At 46.4% G+C, this 16184-nt stretch overlaps 2 protein-coding genes across 2 annotated transcripts in view; both read left to right on the top strand.

The window, feature by feature from the left end:
* The window catches only part of LOC139376285 (uncharacterized), a 1125987-nt gene that overhangs the window by 188860 nt on the left and 920943 nt on the right, over nt 1-16184 (top strand). The gene's annotated exons all lie outside the window — the stretch shown is intronic.
* The window catches only part of LOC139376214 (potassium/sodium hyperpolarization-activated cyclic nucleotide-gated channel 3-like), a 46458-nt gene continuing 32307 nt past the window's right edge, over nt 2034-16184 (top strand). Inside the window, exon 1 of the mRNA XM_071118524.1 lies at nt 2034-2740. Coding sequence (XP_070974625.1) covers nt 2034-2740 — 707 coding nt within the window. The remainder of the gene's footprint in view (nt 2741-16184) is intronic.

The following is a 16184-nucleotide window of genomic DNA, read 5'->3' on the forward strand; positions in this document are numbered from 1 at the left end:
TAGAGTTCTATAGGGTTCTGGGTAAAAGTAGTGCACTATATAGGGAATAGGGTTCTATAGGGCCCTGGTCTAAAGTAGTGCACTATATAGGGAATAGGGTTCTATACGGTCCTGGTCTAAAGTAGTGCACTATATAGGGAATAGGGTTCTATAGGGCCCTGGTCTAAAGTAGTGCACTATATAGGGAATAGGGTTCTATAGGGCTCTGGTCTAAAGTAGTGCACTATATAGGGAATAGGGCCCTGGTCTAAAGTAGTGCACTATATAGGGAATAGGGTTCTATAGGGCCCTGGTCTAAAGTAGTGCACTATATAGGGAATAGGGCTCTGGTCTAAAGTAGTGCACTATATAGGTAATAGGGTTCTATAGGGCTCTGGTCTAAAGTAGTGCAATATATAGGGAATAGGGCCCTGGTCTAAAGTAGTGCACTATATAGGGAATAGGGTGCCATTTGGGACTGTCACTTTGTCTGCAATGAGATCATCAGGAATAACACTACCAGTCTCTTCAGTGTTCTCGGTTTATAGTAATCTATATTAGGGAATAGGGAACCATTTGTGAGGAGGTCATTGTCTTTCTGTCACGGTCTTCCTCCTCTTCATCTGAAGAGGAGAGGCGAGAAGGATCGGAGGACCAAAATGCGGCGTGGTTTGTGTTCATCTTGATATTTAATAAAGCAAACACTGAAACACACTATACAAAACCAATAAACTAAATAACGACCGTGACGCTAATGAGAACTGTGCTGACACAAGCAATCAACATAGACAATCACCCACAAAACCCAACACCAAACAGGCTACCTAAATATGGTTCCCAATCAGAGACAATGACTAACACCTGCCTCTGATTGAGAACCATATCAGGCCCAAACACAGAAACAGACAAACTAGACATCCAACATAGAATGCCCACTCAGATCACACCCTGACCAAACAAGACATAGAAACATACAAAGCAAACTATGGTCAGGACACTCTCTGTATGACCAGCACAGTTGGATACATTTATTGTCTATTTAGGAAGTAAAATGGAAATGTTATTTGTGAATATCATTGACCCATCAATTAACCCAGATAAATAACAAGTTCAGGTATGAACCAGTGTGTCTTTGTGTGTGTGTGTGTCTTTGTGTGTGTGTGTGTGTGTGTCTTTGTGTGTGTGTGTGTGTGTAGCAGCCTATAGTTTATCATTTACAACAAAGTATATCATTAAGACTGTCAGGGAGTTTTTAAATCACACCCTCTTATCATCCAGCCTGACTCCTGCTGGACTGGGATGCTCAGAGCAGCTCCTATGGCAACCCGGTAGATTAGCCCCATTAATATCCAGTTTATTAGAGAACTCCTGGACTGGGATGCTGAGAATAGCGTTCCTATGGCAACCTGATAGATCAGTGATATCAGCACACACAGCAGCCAGCGGTATTTGAATGCACGCTGGTGAGGACTGACTGACTCCGTGGAAAGCTGCATGTCGTAATTTCCTATTGACAGCCAGCTAGCCATGGCTTTAATATTTGGGGAGGAGAATCAGGAGAGAGAGGAGATCATGCTTTGTCATGAAGGACCACAGAGACACAAGCCAGCCAGCATCCTTCCTCACTCTGCCTCCCGACTGGCACGTCCGATAATTAGCGCAGACAGCATGCAGGCAGCATCAGTACCACTGATGTGTTGTCGTCATCTAGGCTACTACACTCTGATTTAGGAATAACTTGATAGCTGGATGTCATTCATTGAGTTCCCGGGCATGTAGGCCTACCGTAATATGACCGTCGCGCCAAAGCGGTACGAACTGTTGCAACCAGGAGCAGGCAGAAACACATCTCAAGTGTCAAGTAAGATTCGAACTGTCCCTGTTCTGCTGCAGATGCGCCGTCACTCTTTTCGGAACCCTGCGCCTTTTGAGTTCATTAAATACATGTTTTATAATCATCATAACTTGTATATTTTTGTTTCTTTGTCCAACGCGTTTTTCTCACAGCCCAGACTAGTGCGTGTCTGTCGCATCTGTTCCTAAATACCATCATAATGGATAAGTTTCATTCATCCATGCGCAAAAGGCTGTACAGCTTGCCGCAAAACATTGGTCAAAAAGGCTCTGTATCTGTGATGGCTGACGACGGAGGAGAATACGGTGGTGGCGACAAGGACACCAAGAAGAAAAGTACCGGTATCAGGCTGAAGTCTCTCCCTCCTCCTGGACCTTCATCCCCCACCAGCAGTTGGAAGAGCAACGGGGACCGGGACCCCAAGAGCGGAACCGCCGGAGACTTGGAAACAGACGTTGCCATCAAGACCAACTTGAATGGGGACTGTCGTCTGGTCAGAGGTCGCCTTTCCTCCATCACTGGCCGACACACTCTTGGGTCAGATCCAGCTGAGCAGCGGAGGCTGATCTCCGAGGCAGACACCGGTGCTAACGAAGAGAGTTACCCCGGAGGGGGCGAGCTGGGAGAGCAGGGTTCCGGCGGTCGCAGTGCTAGTGCACATCGCCGATCGTCCGTCTTCGATCAGTCCACTTTCATCAAGTTAGAAGGAACCGAACCGATCATGTCAGACGAAGCAGAGCAGTTGTACCGGGCGGGCTTCATGCACCGGCAGTTCGGGGCGATGCTTCAACCAGGAGTCAACAAGTTCTCTCTGAGAATGTTGGGGAGCGAGAGGGCCGTGGAACACGAAAGGGAACGCGTCAAGTCTGCAGGATTTTGGATCATTCACCCATACAGTGATTTTAGGTAATTATTGTTCAGAGGATCTTTAGCAGTCATTAATTAGGTTAGTGAATAGTTTGACTGAAACCAGACAAGTGTCTGATTAGATAAGTTAAAGGCCTCTCATAGTTTTCACACCCTCTCCGATTCATTGTTGTGATAATAGCCTAGCATAGTTTACTAGCTCACCAAGTTCAGCTTTCCCAGTAGCAGATGAAAAAAAAAGTTTGTGGTCACCCTTGGAGTTATCTTCACAGGGTACAGTGTCCAAAGCTAGGCTGTTTGAGATGGTGTCAGTGTAACAGTATAATTTTAGACCGTGCCCTCGCCCATACCCGGGCGCGAACCAGGGACCCTCTGCACACATCAACAACATGAAACCAATATGAGTCAAGGCTCTTTCTGTTTTTTTAATTTAAACTCAATGCTGTTGGGTCTTGTCTGAAGTAAAGCTCAAACAGAGATGCCAGTTCAATTTAAATACCGTTTTTAGATTTGACTACTGGCATGCATATTCATTTTGCAGTTCCAGGCATATTCATATCCAACTAATACTGCTGGTACTGATCTTTTAGGCTCAGTTTGTTTTGACTCAATATGGCTATGTCTGTGTGTGTGTACACATGTGTGCTCAGAGAGAGAGAGAGATCCTGTCCCACAACTATTTATTTCATACCACCAACACAAACAAGGGCATTCATTCCATCATGCCATCTGTTCATCACCACACACATAAAATGTTTTTTTTTTCTCCGTATCATTTTAACCTTGAGTTCTCTCTCTGCTGTCATCAACAGGACATGTCCACCGTCCTGGCATGTTGGGACTTATCCTCCAATCCTGATGTGTTACAGTGTATCCCCCCCCCCCCCCCCCCCCCACACACACACACACACTCATCTGAATTACATTTAGTGAGGCCATGGGATTACAGAGAGAGAGAGAGAGAGAGTGTGCAGCAGGCCAGACCGCTATGAGCTAGGTCAGGGCTTTTTGAAATGGGGTAATTAAAATAGGGTAACATGACCATTCAAGATATTAGAAGCACACATCAGGCAGGATTATGACCTCACAATTAGGTTAATGGGAGGGTGTGTGTGGTGGGGAGGGGGGGGGGGAGTGAGGACAGGGGAAGGTAGTGGGAGAGAGAAGGTGGGGAGGACAGGGGAAGATAGGAGGAGGGGAGGACAGAGGAAGGTGAGGGGAGAGAGGAGGAGGGGAGGACAGAGGAAGGTGGGGGAGAGAGGAGTAGGGGAGGACAGAGGAAGGTGGGGGGGAGAGGAGGAAGGGATGGGGTTAGGACAGGGGAAGGTAGGGGGAGAGAGAAGAAGGGGGGACAGGGGGAGGAAGGGGAAAGATGAGGAGGGGGGAGAGAGGAGAGAGGAGGAGGGGAGGACAGAGGAAGGTGGGGGGAGGGAGGGGAGGTCAGAGGAAGGTGGGGGTAGAGAGGAGGAGGGGAGGACAGAGGAAGGTGGGAGGAGAAAGGAGGAGGGGAGGACAGAGGAAGGTGGGGGAGAGAGGAGGGGAGGAGGGGAGGACAGAGGAAGGTGGGGGAGAGAGGAGGGGAGGACAGAGGAAGGTGGGGGAGAGAGGAGGAGGGGAGGACAGAGGAAAGTGGGGGGAGAGAGGAGGAGGGGAGGACAGAGGAAGGTGGGAGGAGGGGAGGACAGAGGAAGGTGAGGGGAGAGAGGAGGAGGGGAGGACAGAGGAAGGTGGGAGGACAGAGGAAGGTGGGGGAGAGAGGAGTAGGGGAGGACAGAGGAAGGTGGGGGAGAGAGGAGGGGTGGACAGAGGAAAGTGGGAGGAGGGGAGGACAGAGGAAGGTGGGAGGAGAGAGGAGGAGGGGAGGACAGAGGAAGGTGGGGGGAGAGAGGAAGGTGGGGGGAGAGAGGAAGTTGGGGAGGACAGAGGAAGGTGGGGGGAGAGAGGAGGAGGGGAGGACAGAGGAAAGTGGGGGGAGAGAGGAGGAGGGGAGGACAGAGGAAGGTGGGAGGAGGGGAGGACAGAGGAAGGTGAGGGGAGAGAGGAGGAGGGGAGGACAGAGGAAGGTGGGAGGACAGAGGAAGGTGGGGGAGAGAGGAGTAGGGGAGGACAGAGGAAGGTGGGGGAGAGAGGAGGGGAGGACAGAGGAAGGTGGGAGGAGGGGAGGACAGAGGAAGGTGGGAGGAGAGAGGAGGAGGGGAGGACAGAGGAAGGTGGGGGGAGAGAGGAAGGTGGGGGGAGAGAGGAAGTTGGGGAGGACAGAGGAAGGTGGGGGGAGAGAGGATGAGGGGAGGACAGAGGAAGGTGGGGGGAGAGAGGAGGAGGGGAGGACAGAGGAAGGTGGGGGGAGAGAGGAGGAGGGGAGGACAGAGGAAGGTGGGGGAGAGAGGAGGAGGGGAGGACAGAGGGAGGTGACCAGTGTTTTCTCTGGTGGAAGAGTAGTTAGTAACAGTGGTGATGAAGTTACATGTATATGAGCACAAGTTGTTTCTGTAACTATACTGTGACGATAATCTAAAAAACGTTTTGAAATACTGATTTTGGGAACTGTCTTAATGTTACTAGGGAACTGTCTTAATGTTACTAGGGAACTGTCTTAATGTTACTAGGAAACTGTCTTAATGTTACTAGGAAACTGTCTTAATGTTACTAGGAAACTGTCTTAATGTTACTAGGGAAGCGCACGGATCCCGTTACAGGGATCAAAATCGACAACATCCGGTGAAGCTGGAGCGATGCCAAATTCAAATGACAAAATCGTAATACTAAACATTCATGCAAATACGAGTGTCTTACATCGTTTAAAAGCTTAACTTCTTGTTAATCCAACCGCATTGTCATATTTCAAAAAGGCTTTACGGCGAAAGCATACCATGCGATTATCTAAGGACAGTGCCCCACACCAAAATACTTTTCCAACCCAGCACAGGTGACACAATATCCCAAATAGCGATAAAATAAATCACTTACATTTGAAGATCTTCCTCTGTTTGCAATCCCAAAGGTCCCAGCTACACAACAAATGGTCGTTTTGTTCAATAAAGTCCTTCTTTATATCCCAAAAATGTCTGTTTAGTTGGCACGCTTGATTCAGTAATCCACTCTTTCAACATGCATACAAACGAATCCAAAAAGTTACCATTAAAGTTTGTCCAAACAAGTCAAACGATGTTTCTAATGAATCGTCAGGTACTCTAATATCTAAATAAACAATACAATTTAAGATGGAGAATAGTATGTTCAACAGGGAAGATAAATAACGAAGAGTGCGCACCTCATTCACACGCCAACAAGACTACTTTTCTAATGAGAGACATCTTGGAAAAACTACAAATACTCGGTCATTTTTCCAAAAACAAGCCTGAAACCATTTCTAAAGACTCTTGATATCTAGTGGAAGCCATAGGATCTGCAATCTGGGATGAATTCCTTTGAATATCCCATGGACAAGCATTGAAATGGACTGTGACCTCCAAAAAACATTTTCAGATTTTCCTCGGTTTTTCGCCTGCCATATCAGTTCTGTTATACTCACAGACATTATTTTAACAGTTGTAAAAACTTCAGAGTGTTTTCTATCCAATGCTACCAATGATATGCATATCCTAGCTTCTGGGCCTGAGTAACAGGCAATTTACTTTGGGCACATCACTCATCCAAACTTCTGAACACTGCCCCCTAACCCTAAGAGGTTTTAATGTCACTTTAGATGTGCATCTTTCCCTTTCAAGTTGATTCAATACGTATCTAGATACATGGGCTCCCCGTACCATACATCAACGATACGTTTTCATTTGAAACGAATCGATTCGGTTCGGTTCGTTGCACTAACATTCGTTACATAAACACGTACATGTTCTAAATTAAAAATCTGCAGCTGATAGTGCTCATGAGCTGGGCCTGTCTGAGCTGGGCCTGTCTGAGCTGAATCAGTCTGAGCTGGGCCTGTCTGAGCTGAATCAGTCTGAGTTGAATCAGTCTGAGCTGGATCAGTCTGAGTTGAATCAGTCTGAGCTGGATCAGTCTGAGCTGGATCAGTCTGAGCTGGGCCTGTCTGAGCTGGATCAGTCTGAGCTGGATCAGTCTGAGCTGGGCCTGTCTGAGCTGGATCAGTCTGAGCTGGATCAGTCTGAGCTGGATCAGTCTGAGCTGAATCAGTCTGAGCTGGGCCTGTCTGAGCTGGATCAGTCTGAGCTGGGCCTGTCTGAGCTGGATCAGTCTGAGCTGGATCAGTCTGAGTTGAATCAGTCTGAGCTGAATCAGTCTGAGCTGGATCAGTCTGAGTTGAATCAGTCTGAGCTGGATCAGTCTGAGCTGAATCAGTCTGAGCTGGATCAGTCTGAGTTGAATCAGTCTGAGCTGACTTCTGTGTCTGTGTGTGTGTGTGTGTGTATTACTCTAATCGGTTCTCACATTTCTCACCTACCAAGTGGAAGGAACAGTAACCGTATGTTTGTACCATTGGCCATAGCCCCGGTCAGTACACCCATATTCACTGTCTTTATCATTGGATCAGTCCCTCTGGAATATGTTTTATCTTTGGGGGGGGGGGGGGGGGAATAATTTCCTTGCCCAGGCTAGATGGACGTCATATTGTACAATTTCTGTCTCCCCTTCATGGCTTCACTGTTGCATTCAAGACAAGGTCGTTTTTACAAGGTTACTAATTTGTGTCGTATTAAAAAATATGTTGCTTATGTCTCAAAGTGCTGTACAGAAACCCAGCCTAAAACCCCAAACAGCAAGCAATGCAGGTGTAGAAGCACGGTGGCTAGGAAAAACTCCCTAGAAAAGGCCAAAAACCTAGGAAGAAACCTAGAGAGGAACCAGGCTATGAGGGGGTGGCCAGTCCTCTTCTGGTTGTGCCAGGTGGAGATTATAACAGAACATGGCCAAGATGTTCAAATGTTCATAAATGACCAGCATGGTAAAATAATAGCAATCACAGTGAACAGGTCAGGGTTCCATAGCTGCAGGCAGAACAGTTGAAACTGGAGCAGCAGCACAGCCAGGTGGACTGGGGACAGCAAGGAGTCATCATGCCAGGTAGTCCTGAGGCATGGTCCTAGGGCTCAGGTCCTCTGAGAGAGAGAAAGAAAGAGAGAATTAGAGCATTCTTAAATTCACACAGGACACTGAATAAGACAGGAGAAGTACTCCACATACAACAGACTGACCCTAGCCCCTCGACACTTAAACTACTGCAGCATGAATACTGGAGGCTGAGACAGGAGGGGTCAGGAGACACTGAGGACCCATCCGATGATTAGGCCTACTCCATGGCACTAGGTCTCTGATTAGGCCTACTCTAGGCCTACTCTATGTCACTATGTCTTTGATTAGGCCTACTCTATGTCACTACGTATCTGATTAGGCCTACTCTATGTCACTACGTATCTGATTAGGCCTACTCTATGTCACTACGTATCTGATTAGGCCTACTCTATGTCACTACGTATCTGATTAGGCCTACTCTATGTCACTACGTATCTGATTAGGCCTACTCTCTGTCACTACGTATCTGATTAGGCCTACTCTATGTCACTATGTCTTTGATTAGGCCTACTCTATGTCACTACGTATCTGATTAGGCCTACTATATGTCACTACGTATCTGATTAGGCCTACTCTATGTCACTACGTATCTGATTAGGCCTACTCTCTGTCACTACGTATCTGATTAGGCCTACTCTATGTCACTACGTATCTGATTAGGCCTACTCTATGTCACTACGTATCTGATTAGGCCTACTCTATGTCACTACGTATCTGATTAGGCCTACTCTATGTCACTACGTATCTGATTAGGCCTACTCTATGTCACTACGAATCTGATTAGGCCTACTCTATGTCACTACGTATCTGATTAGGCCTACTCTATGTCACTACGTATCTGATTAGGCCTACTCTCTGTCACTACGTATCTGATTAGGCCTACTCTATGTCACTATGTCTCTGATTAGGCCTACTCTATGTCACTACGTATCTGATTAGGCCTACTCTCTGTCACTATGTCTCTGATTAGGCCTACTCTATGTCACTACGTATCTGATTAGGCCTACTCTATGTCACTACGTATCTGATTAGGCCTACTCTATGTCACTACGTATCTGATTAGGCCTACTCTATGTCACTACGAATCTGATTAGGCCTACTCTCTGTCACTACGTATCTGATTAGGCCTACTCTATGTCACTACGTATCTGATTAGGCCTACTCTCTGTCACTATGTCTCTGATTAGGCCTACTCTCTGTCACTATGTCTCTGATTAGGCCTACTCTATGTCACTACGTATCTGATTAGGCCTACTCTATGTCACTACGTATCTGATTAAGCCTACTATATGTCACTACGTATCTGATTAGGCCTACTCTATGTCACTACGTATCTGATTAGGCCTACTCTATGTCACTATGTCTCTGATTAGGCCTACTCTATGTCACTATGTCTCTGATTAGGCCTACTATATGTCACTACGTATCTGATTAGGCCTACTCTATGTCACTACGTATCTGATTAGGCCTACTCTATGTCACTACGTATCTGATTAGGCCTACTCTATGTCACTATGTCTCTGATTAGGCCTACTCTATGTCACTATGTCTCTGATTAGGCCTACTATATGTCACTACGTATCTGATTAGGCCTACTCTATGTCACTACGTATCTGATTAGGCCTACTCTATGTCACTACGTATCTGATTAGGCCTACTATATGTCACTACGTCTCTGATTAGTTTATTATGGATCCCCATTAGTTCCTGCCAAGGCAGCAGCTCCTCTTCCTGGGGTTTATTATGGATCCCCATTAGTTCCTGCCAAGGCAGCAGCTACTCTTCCTGGGGTTTATTATGGATCCCCATTAGTTCCTGCCGAGGCAGCAGCTACTCTTCCTGGGGTTTATTATGGATCCCCATTAGTTCCTGCCAAGGCAGCGGCTACTCTTCCTGGGGTTTATTATGGATCCCCATTAGTTCCTGCCAAGGCAGCAGCTACTCTTCCTGGGGTTTATTATGGATCCCAATTAGTTCCTGCCAAGGCAGCAGCTACTCTTCCTGGGGTTTATTATGGATCCCCATTAGTTCCTGCCAAGGCAGCAGCTATTCTTCCTGGGGTTTATTATGGATCCCCGTTAGTTCCTGCCAAGGCAGCAGCTACTCTTCCTGGGGTTTATTATGGATCCCCGTTACTTCCTGCCAAGGCAGCAGCTACTCTTCCTGGGGTTTATTATGGATCCCCGTTACTTCCTGCCAAGGCAGCAGCTACTCTTCCTGGGGTTTATTATGGATCCCCGTTACTTCATGTCAAGGCAGCAGCTACTCTTCCTGCGGTTTATTATGGATCCCCGTTACTTCCTGTCAAGGCAGCAGCTACTCTTCCTGGGGTTTATTATGGATCCCCATTACTTCCTGCCAAGGCAGCAGCTACTCTTCCTGGGGTTTATTATGGATCCCATTAGTTCCTGCCAAGGCAGCAGCTACTCTTCCTGGGGTTTATTATGGATCCCATTAGTTCCTGCCAAGGCAGCAGCTACTCTTCCTGGGGTTTATTATGGATCCCCGTTACTTCCTGCCAAGGCAGCAGCTACTCTTCCTGGGGTCCAAACACATTGAGGCAGTTACATCAGATATAAAACTAAAGATAAAACATTATATAATTATTATTATTATAATCATTATATAACATTATAACATTATTACATATCTACAACACAACATTTATAGTACCACCAGTGGTGTAAAGTACTTTAGTTAAAATAGTAGTTTTTCAGGGTATCTGTACTTTACTATTTATATTGTTTTACTGCTTTTACTTCACTACATTCCTAAAAAACATATCGTACTTTTTACTCCGTACATTTTCCCCTGACACACAAAAGTACTTGTTCCATTTTGAATGCTTAGCAGGAACAGGAACATGGTCTAATTCACACACACACTGACTGCCTGATCTGGCAGACTCACTAAACACATGCTTCCTTTATAAATGATGTCTGAGTGTTGGGGTGTGCCCCTGGCTATCAGTAAATACATTTTTTTTTAAACAAGAAAAATAATGCCGTCTGGTTTTCTTAATTTTAGACATTTTGAAATGATTTATATTTTTACTTTTGTAAAAGTATATTTTTTGCAGTTACATTCAATTTTGATACTTAAGTATATTTAAAACCAAATACTTTTAGACTTTTACTCAAGTAGTATTTTACTGGGTGACTTTCACTTTTACTTGAGTCATTTTCTATTAAGGTATCTTTACTTTTACTCAAGTATGACAATTGGGTACTTTTTCCACCACTGAGTACCACCATACAACAATATTACAATGTACCTGTGTGTGTAGAGTGTGTGTGCGTGTGTGCGTGTGTGTGTGTGTGTGCGTGTGTGTGTGTCTCTTCACAGTCTGCATTGTTCCATAAAGTGTAGATTTTTAAATCTGATTCTACTGCTTGCATGAGTTACTTGATATGAAATCGTTCCATGTAGTCATGTCTCTATGTAGTACTGGGTGCCTCCCGTAGTCTGTTCTAGACTTGGGGACTGTGAAGAGACCACTGGTGACATGTCTTGTGGGGTATGCATGGGTGTCTGAGCTGTGTGCTAGTAGTTTAAACAGACAGCTCGGTGCATTCAACATACACTACATTTACCAAAAGTATGTGGACACCTGCTCGTTGAACATCTCACTCCATTTGCTGCTATAACAGCCTCAACTCTTCTGGGAAGGCTTTCCACTGGATGTTGGAACATTGCTGCTATAACAGCCTCCACTCTTCTGGGAAGGCTTTCCACTAGATGTTGGAACATTGCTGCTATAACAGCCTCAACTCTTCTGGGAAGGCTTTCCACTAGATGTTGGAACATTGCTGCTATAACAGCCTCAACTCTTCTGGGAAGGCTTTCCACTAGATGTTGGAACATTGCTGCAGGGACTTGCTTCCATTTAGCCACAAGAGCATTAGTGAGGTCGGGCAGTGATTTTGGTCGATTAGGCCTGGCTATTCATTCCAAAGGTGTTCGATGGGGTTGAGGTCAGGGCTCTGTGCAGGCCAGTTCTTCCACACCGATCTCAACAAACCCTTTCTGTATGGACGTCGTTTCGTGCACCAGGGCATTGTCATGCCGAAACAGGAAAGGACCTTCCCCAAAGTTGCCACAAAGTTGGAAGCAAGGAATCATCTAGAATGTCATTGTATGCTGTAGCATTAATGCTGTAGCATTAAGATTTCCATTCACCCAAACTATCTGTAATGAACCATGAAAAACAACCCCAGGCCATTATTCCTCCTCTACAAAACTTTACAGTTGGCAAATGCCGGGGTCGGGTTGACCCCTCTGTTGTTTTTCAAAATCCCAGATTTTCCCTTTAATGCTAATTGCTGAAACATCTGGCTGGTGAGGGCGGGCTCCTGGAGAGGACATGGATTCCCAAGAGATAACGCAGGGATTTATCCACCAGAGGAGGGAAGAGCAATTAGGATCAGTGTGTCACAGCACTGCAGAGAGAGAGAGAGAGAAAGAAAGAAAGAGGGGGTTTAGGGACAGAGAGAGAGAGAGGGGGGAGGGGGGGTTAGGGACAGAGAGAGAGAGAGAGAGAGAGAGAGAGAGAGAGAGAGAGAGAGAGAGAGAGGGGGGTTAGGAACAGAAAGAGAGAGAGAGAGAGAGGGCGAGAGAGAGAGAGAGAGATAGGGGTTATAGACAGAGGGAGAGGGAGAAAGAGAAACAGGCAAAAGAGCAGAGAGAGGGACAGATAGAGAAAGTGGGATAGAGAGGGGTAGAGAGTGGGGAAAAGGCAGAAAGAGAGAAAGAGATGGGCAGAGAGAGCGGCAGAGAGAGAGAGGGACAAAGAGAGAAAGAGAGAGAGAGAGAGAGAGAGAGGGACAGAGAGCGAGGGTGAGGCAGAGAAAGAGATAGACAGTGAGAAAAGGGAACAGAGAGAGAAAGAGAGAGCCAGGGAGAGAGAGAGAAAGAGAGACGCAGAGACAGAAGGAGACACAGAGAGAGAGAGATATATATATATAAATATATAATAATATATATTCACTTTATATATTATCTACCTCACTTGCTTTGGCAATGTTAACACATGTTTCCCATGTCAATAAAGCCCTTGAATTGAATTGAATTGAATTGAGAGAAAGAGAGAGGCAGAGAGAAAGAGAGGGACAGTGAGAAAAAGAGACAGAGAGAGCAAGAGAGAGGGACAGAGAGAGAGAGAGAGAGAGATAGGGACAGAGAGAGAGAGAGAGGGGGGGCAGAGAGAGAGAGAGAGTGACAGAGAGAGAGAGAGAGAGAGAGAGAGAGAGAGAGAGAGGAAGAGAGAGAGAGAGACTCAGTGAGCTGTATACTGTCTGTGGTACTGTCAATATATTACTATAGAATCAATTACATTCTCCTTCTCCTCCTCACCAGTCTCCTCACTGTCTTCTTCTCTTTCACTATGTAACAAATACATTCATCTGATCAGAGACTGGGGATTTAGACTGGTGGTGACTGTAGAAAGAGGATCAGAGACTGGGGATTTAGACTGGTGGTGACTGTAGAAAGAGGATCAGAGACTGGGGATTTAGACTGGTGGTGACTGTAGAAAGAGGATCAGAGACTGGGGATTTAGACTGGTGGTGACTGTAGAAAGAGGATCAGAGACTGGGGATTTAGACTGGTGCTGACTGTAGAAAGAGGATCAGAGACTGGGGATTTAGACTGGTGGTGACTGTAGAAAGAGGATCAGAGACTGGGGATTTAGACTGGTGGTGACTGTAGAAAGAGGATCAGAGACTGGGGATTTAGACTGGTGGTGACTGTAGAAAGAGGATCAGAGACTGGGGATTTAGACTGGTGGTGACTGTAGAAAGAGGATCAGAGACTGGGGATTTAGACTGGTGGCGACTGTAGAAAGAGGATCAGAGACTGGGGATTTAGACTGGTGGTGACTGTAGAAAGAGGATCAGAGACTGGGGATTTAGACTGGTGGTGACTGTAGAAAGAGGATCAGAGACTGGGGATTTAGACTGGTGGTGACTGTAGAAAGAGGATCAGAGACTGGGGATTTAGACTGGTGGTGACTGTAGAAAGAGGATCAGAGACTGGGGATTTAGACTGGTGGTGACTGTAGAAAGAGGATCAGAGACTGGGGATTTAGACTGGTGGTGACTGTAGAAAGAGGATCAGAGACTGGGGATTTAGACTGGTGGTGACTGTAGAAAGAGGATCAGAGACTGGGGATTTAGACTGGTGGTGACTGTAGAAAGAGGATCAGAGACTGGGGATTTAGACGGGTGGTGACTGTAGAAAGAGGATCAGAGACTGGGGATTTAGACTGGTGGTGACTGTAGAAAGAGGATCAGAGACTGGGGATTTAGACTGGTGGTGACTGTAGAAAGAGGATCAGAGACTGGGGATTTAGACTGGTGGCGACTGTAGAAAGAGGATCAGAGACTGGGGATTTAGACTGGTGGTGACTGTAGAAAGAGGATCAGAGACTGGGGATTTAGACTGGTGGTGACTGTAGAAAGAGGATCAGAGACTGGGGATTTAGACTGGTGGTGACTGTAGAAAGAGGATCAGAGACTGGGGATTTAGACTGGTGGTGACTGTAGAAAGAGGATCAGAGACTGGGGATTTAGACTGGTGGTGACTGTAGAAAGAGGATCAGAGACTGGGGATTTAGACTGGTGGTGACTGTAGAAAGAGGATCAGAGACTGGGGATTTAGACTGGTGGTGACTGTAGAAAGAGGATCAGAGACTGGGGATTTAGACTGGTGGTGACTGTAGAAAGAGGATCAGAGACTGGGGATTTAGACTGGTGGTGACTGTAGAAAGAGGATCAGAGACTGGGGATTTAGACTGGTGCTGACTGTAGAAAGAGGATCAGAGACTGGGGATTTAGACTGGTGGTGACTGTAGAAAGAGGATCAGAGACTGGGGATTTAGACTGGTGGTGACTGTAGAAAGAGGATCAGAGACTGGGGATTTAGACTGGTGCTGACTGTAGAAAGAGGATCAGAGACTGGGGATTTAGACTGGTGGTGACTGTAGAAAGAGGATCAGAGACTGGGGATTTAGACTGGTGGTGACTGTAGAAAGAGGATCAGAGACTGGGGATTTAGACTGGTGGTGACTATAGAAAGAGGATCAGAGACTGGGGATTTAGACTGGTGGTGACTGTAGAAAGAGGATCAGAGACTGGGGATTTAGACTGGTGGTGACTGTAGAAAGAGGATCAGAGACTGGGGATTTAGACTGGTGGTGACTGTAGAAAGAGGATCAGAGACTGGGGATTTAGACTGGTGGTGACTATAGAAAGAGGATCAGAGACTGGGGATTTAGACTGGTGGTGACTGTAGAAAGAGGATCAGAGACTGGGGATTTAGACTGGTGCTGACTGTAGAAAGAGGATCAGAGACTGGGGATTTAGACTGGTGGTGACTGTAGAAAGAGGATCAGAGACTGGGGATTTAGACTGGTGGTGACTGTAGAAAGAGGATCAGAGACTGGGGATTTAGACTGGTGGTGACTGTAGAAAGAGGATCAGAGACTGGGGATTTAGACTGGTGGTGACTGTAGAAAGAGGATCAGAGACTGGGGATTTAGACTGGTGCTGACCGTAGAAAGAGGATCAGAGACTGGGGATTTAGACTGGTGGTGACTGTAGAAAGAGGATCAGAGACTGGGGATTTAGACTGGTGGTGACTGTAGAAAGAGGATCAGAGACTGGGGATTTAGACTGGTGGTGACTGTAGAAAGAGGATCAGAGACTGGGGATTTAGACTGGTGGTGACTGTAGAAAGAGGATCAGAGACTGGGGATTTAGACTGGTGGTGACTATAGAAAGAGGATCAGAGACTGGGGATTTAGACTGGTGGTGACTGTAGAAAGAGGATCAGAGACTGGGGATTTAGACTGGTGGTGACTATAGAAAGAGGATCAGAGACTGGGGATTTAGACTGGTGGTGACTGTAGAAAGAGGATCAGAGACTGGGGATTTAGACTGGTGGTGACTGTAGAAAGAGGATCAGAGACTGGGGATTTAGACTGGTGGTGACTGTAGAAAGAGGATCAGAGACTGGGGATTTAGACTGGTGGTGACTGTAGAAAGAGGATCAGAGACTGGGGATTTAGACTGGTGGTGACTGTAGAAAGAGGATCAGAGACTGGGGATTTAGACTGGTGGTGACTGTAGAAAGAGGATCAGAGACTGGGGATTTAGACTGGTGGTGACTGTAGAAAGAGGATCAGAGACTGGGGATTTAGACTGGTGGTGACTGTAGAAAGAGGATCAGAGACTGGGGATTTAGACTGGTGGTGACTGTAGAAAGAGGATCAGAGACTGGGGATTTAGACTGGTGGTGACTGTAGAAAGAGGATCAGAGACTGGGGATTTAGACTGGTGGTGACTGTAGAAAGAGGATCAGAGACTGGGGATTTAGACTGGTGGTGACTGTAGAAAGAGGATCAGAGACTGGGGATTTAGACTGGTGGTGACTG

This window comes from Oncorhynchus clarkii, chromosome 2 (assembly GCF_045791955.1).
Source record: "Oncorhynchus clarkii lewisi isolate Uvic-CL-2024 chromosome 2, UVic_Ocla_1.0, whole genome shotgun sequence".
NCBI classification, from domain to species: domain Eukaryota; kingdom Metazoa; phylum Chordata; class Actinopteri; order Salmoniformes; family Salmonidae; genus Oncorhynchus; species Oncorhynchus clarkii.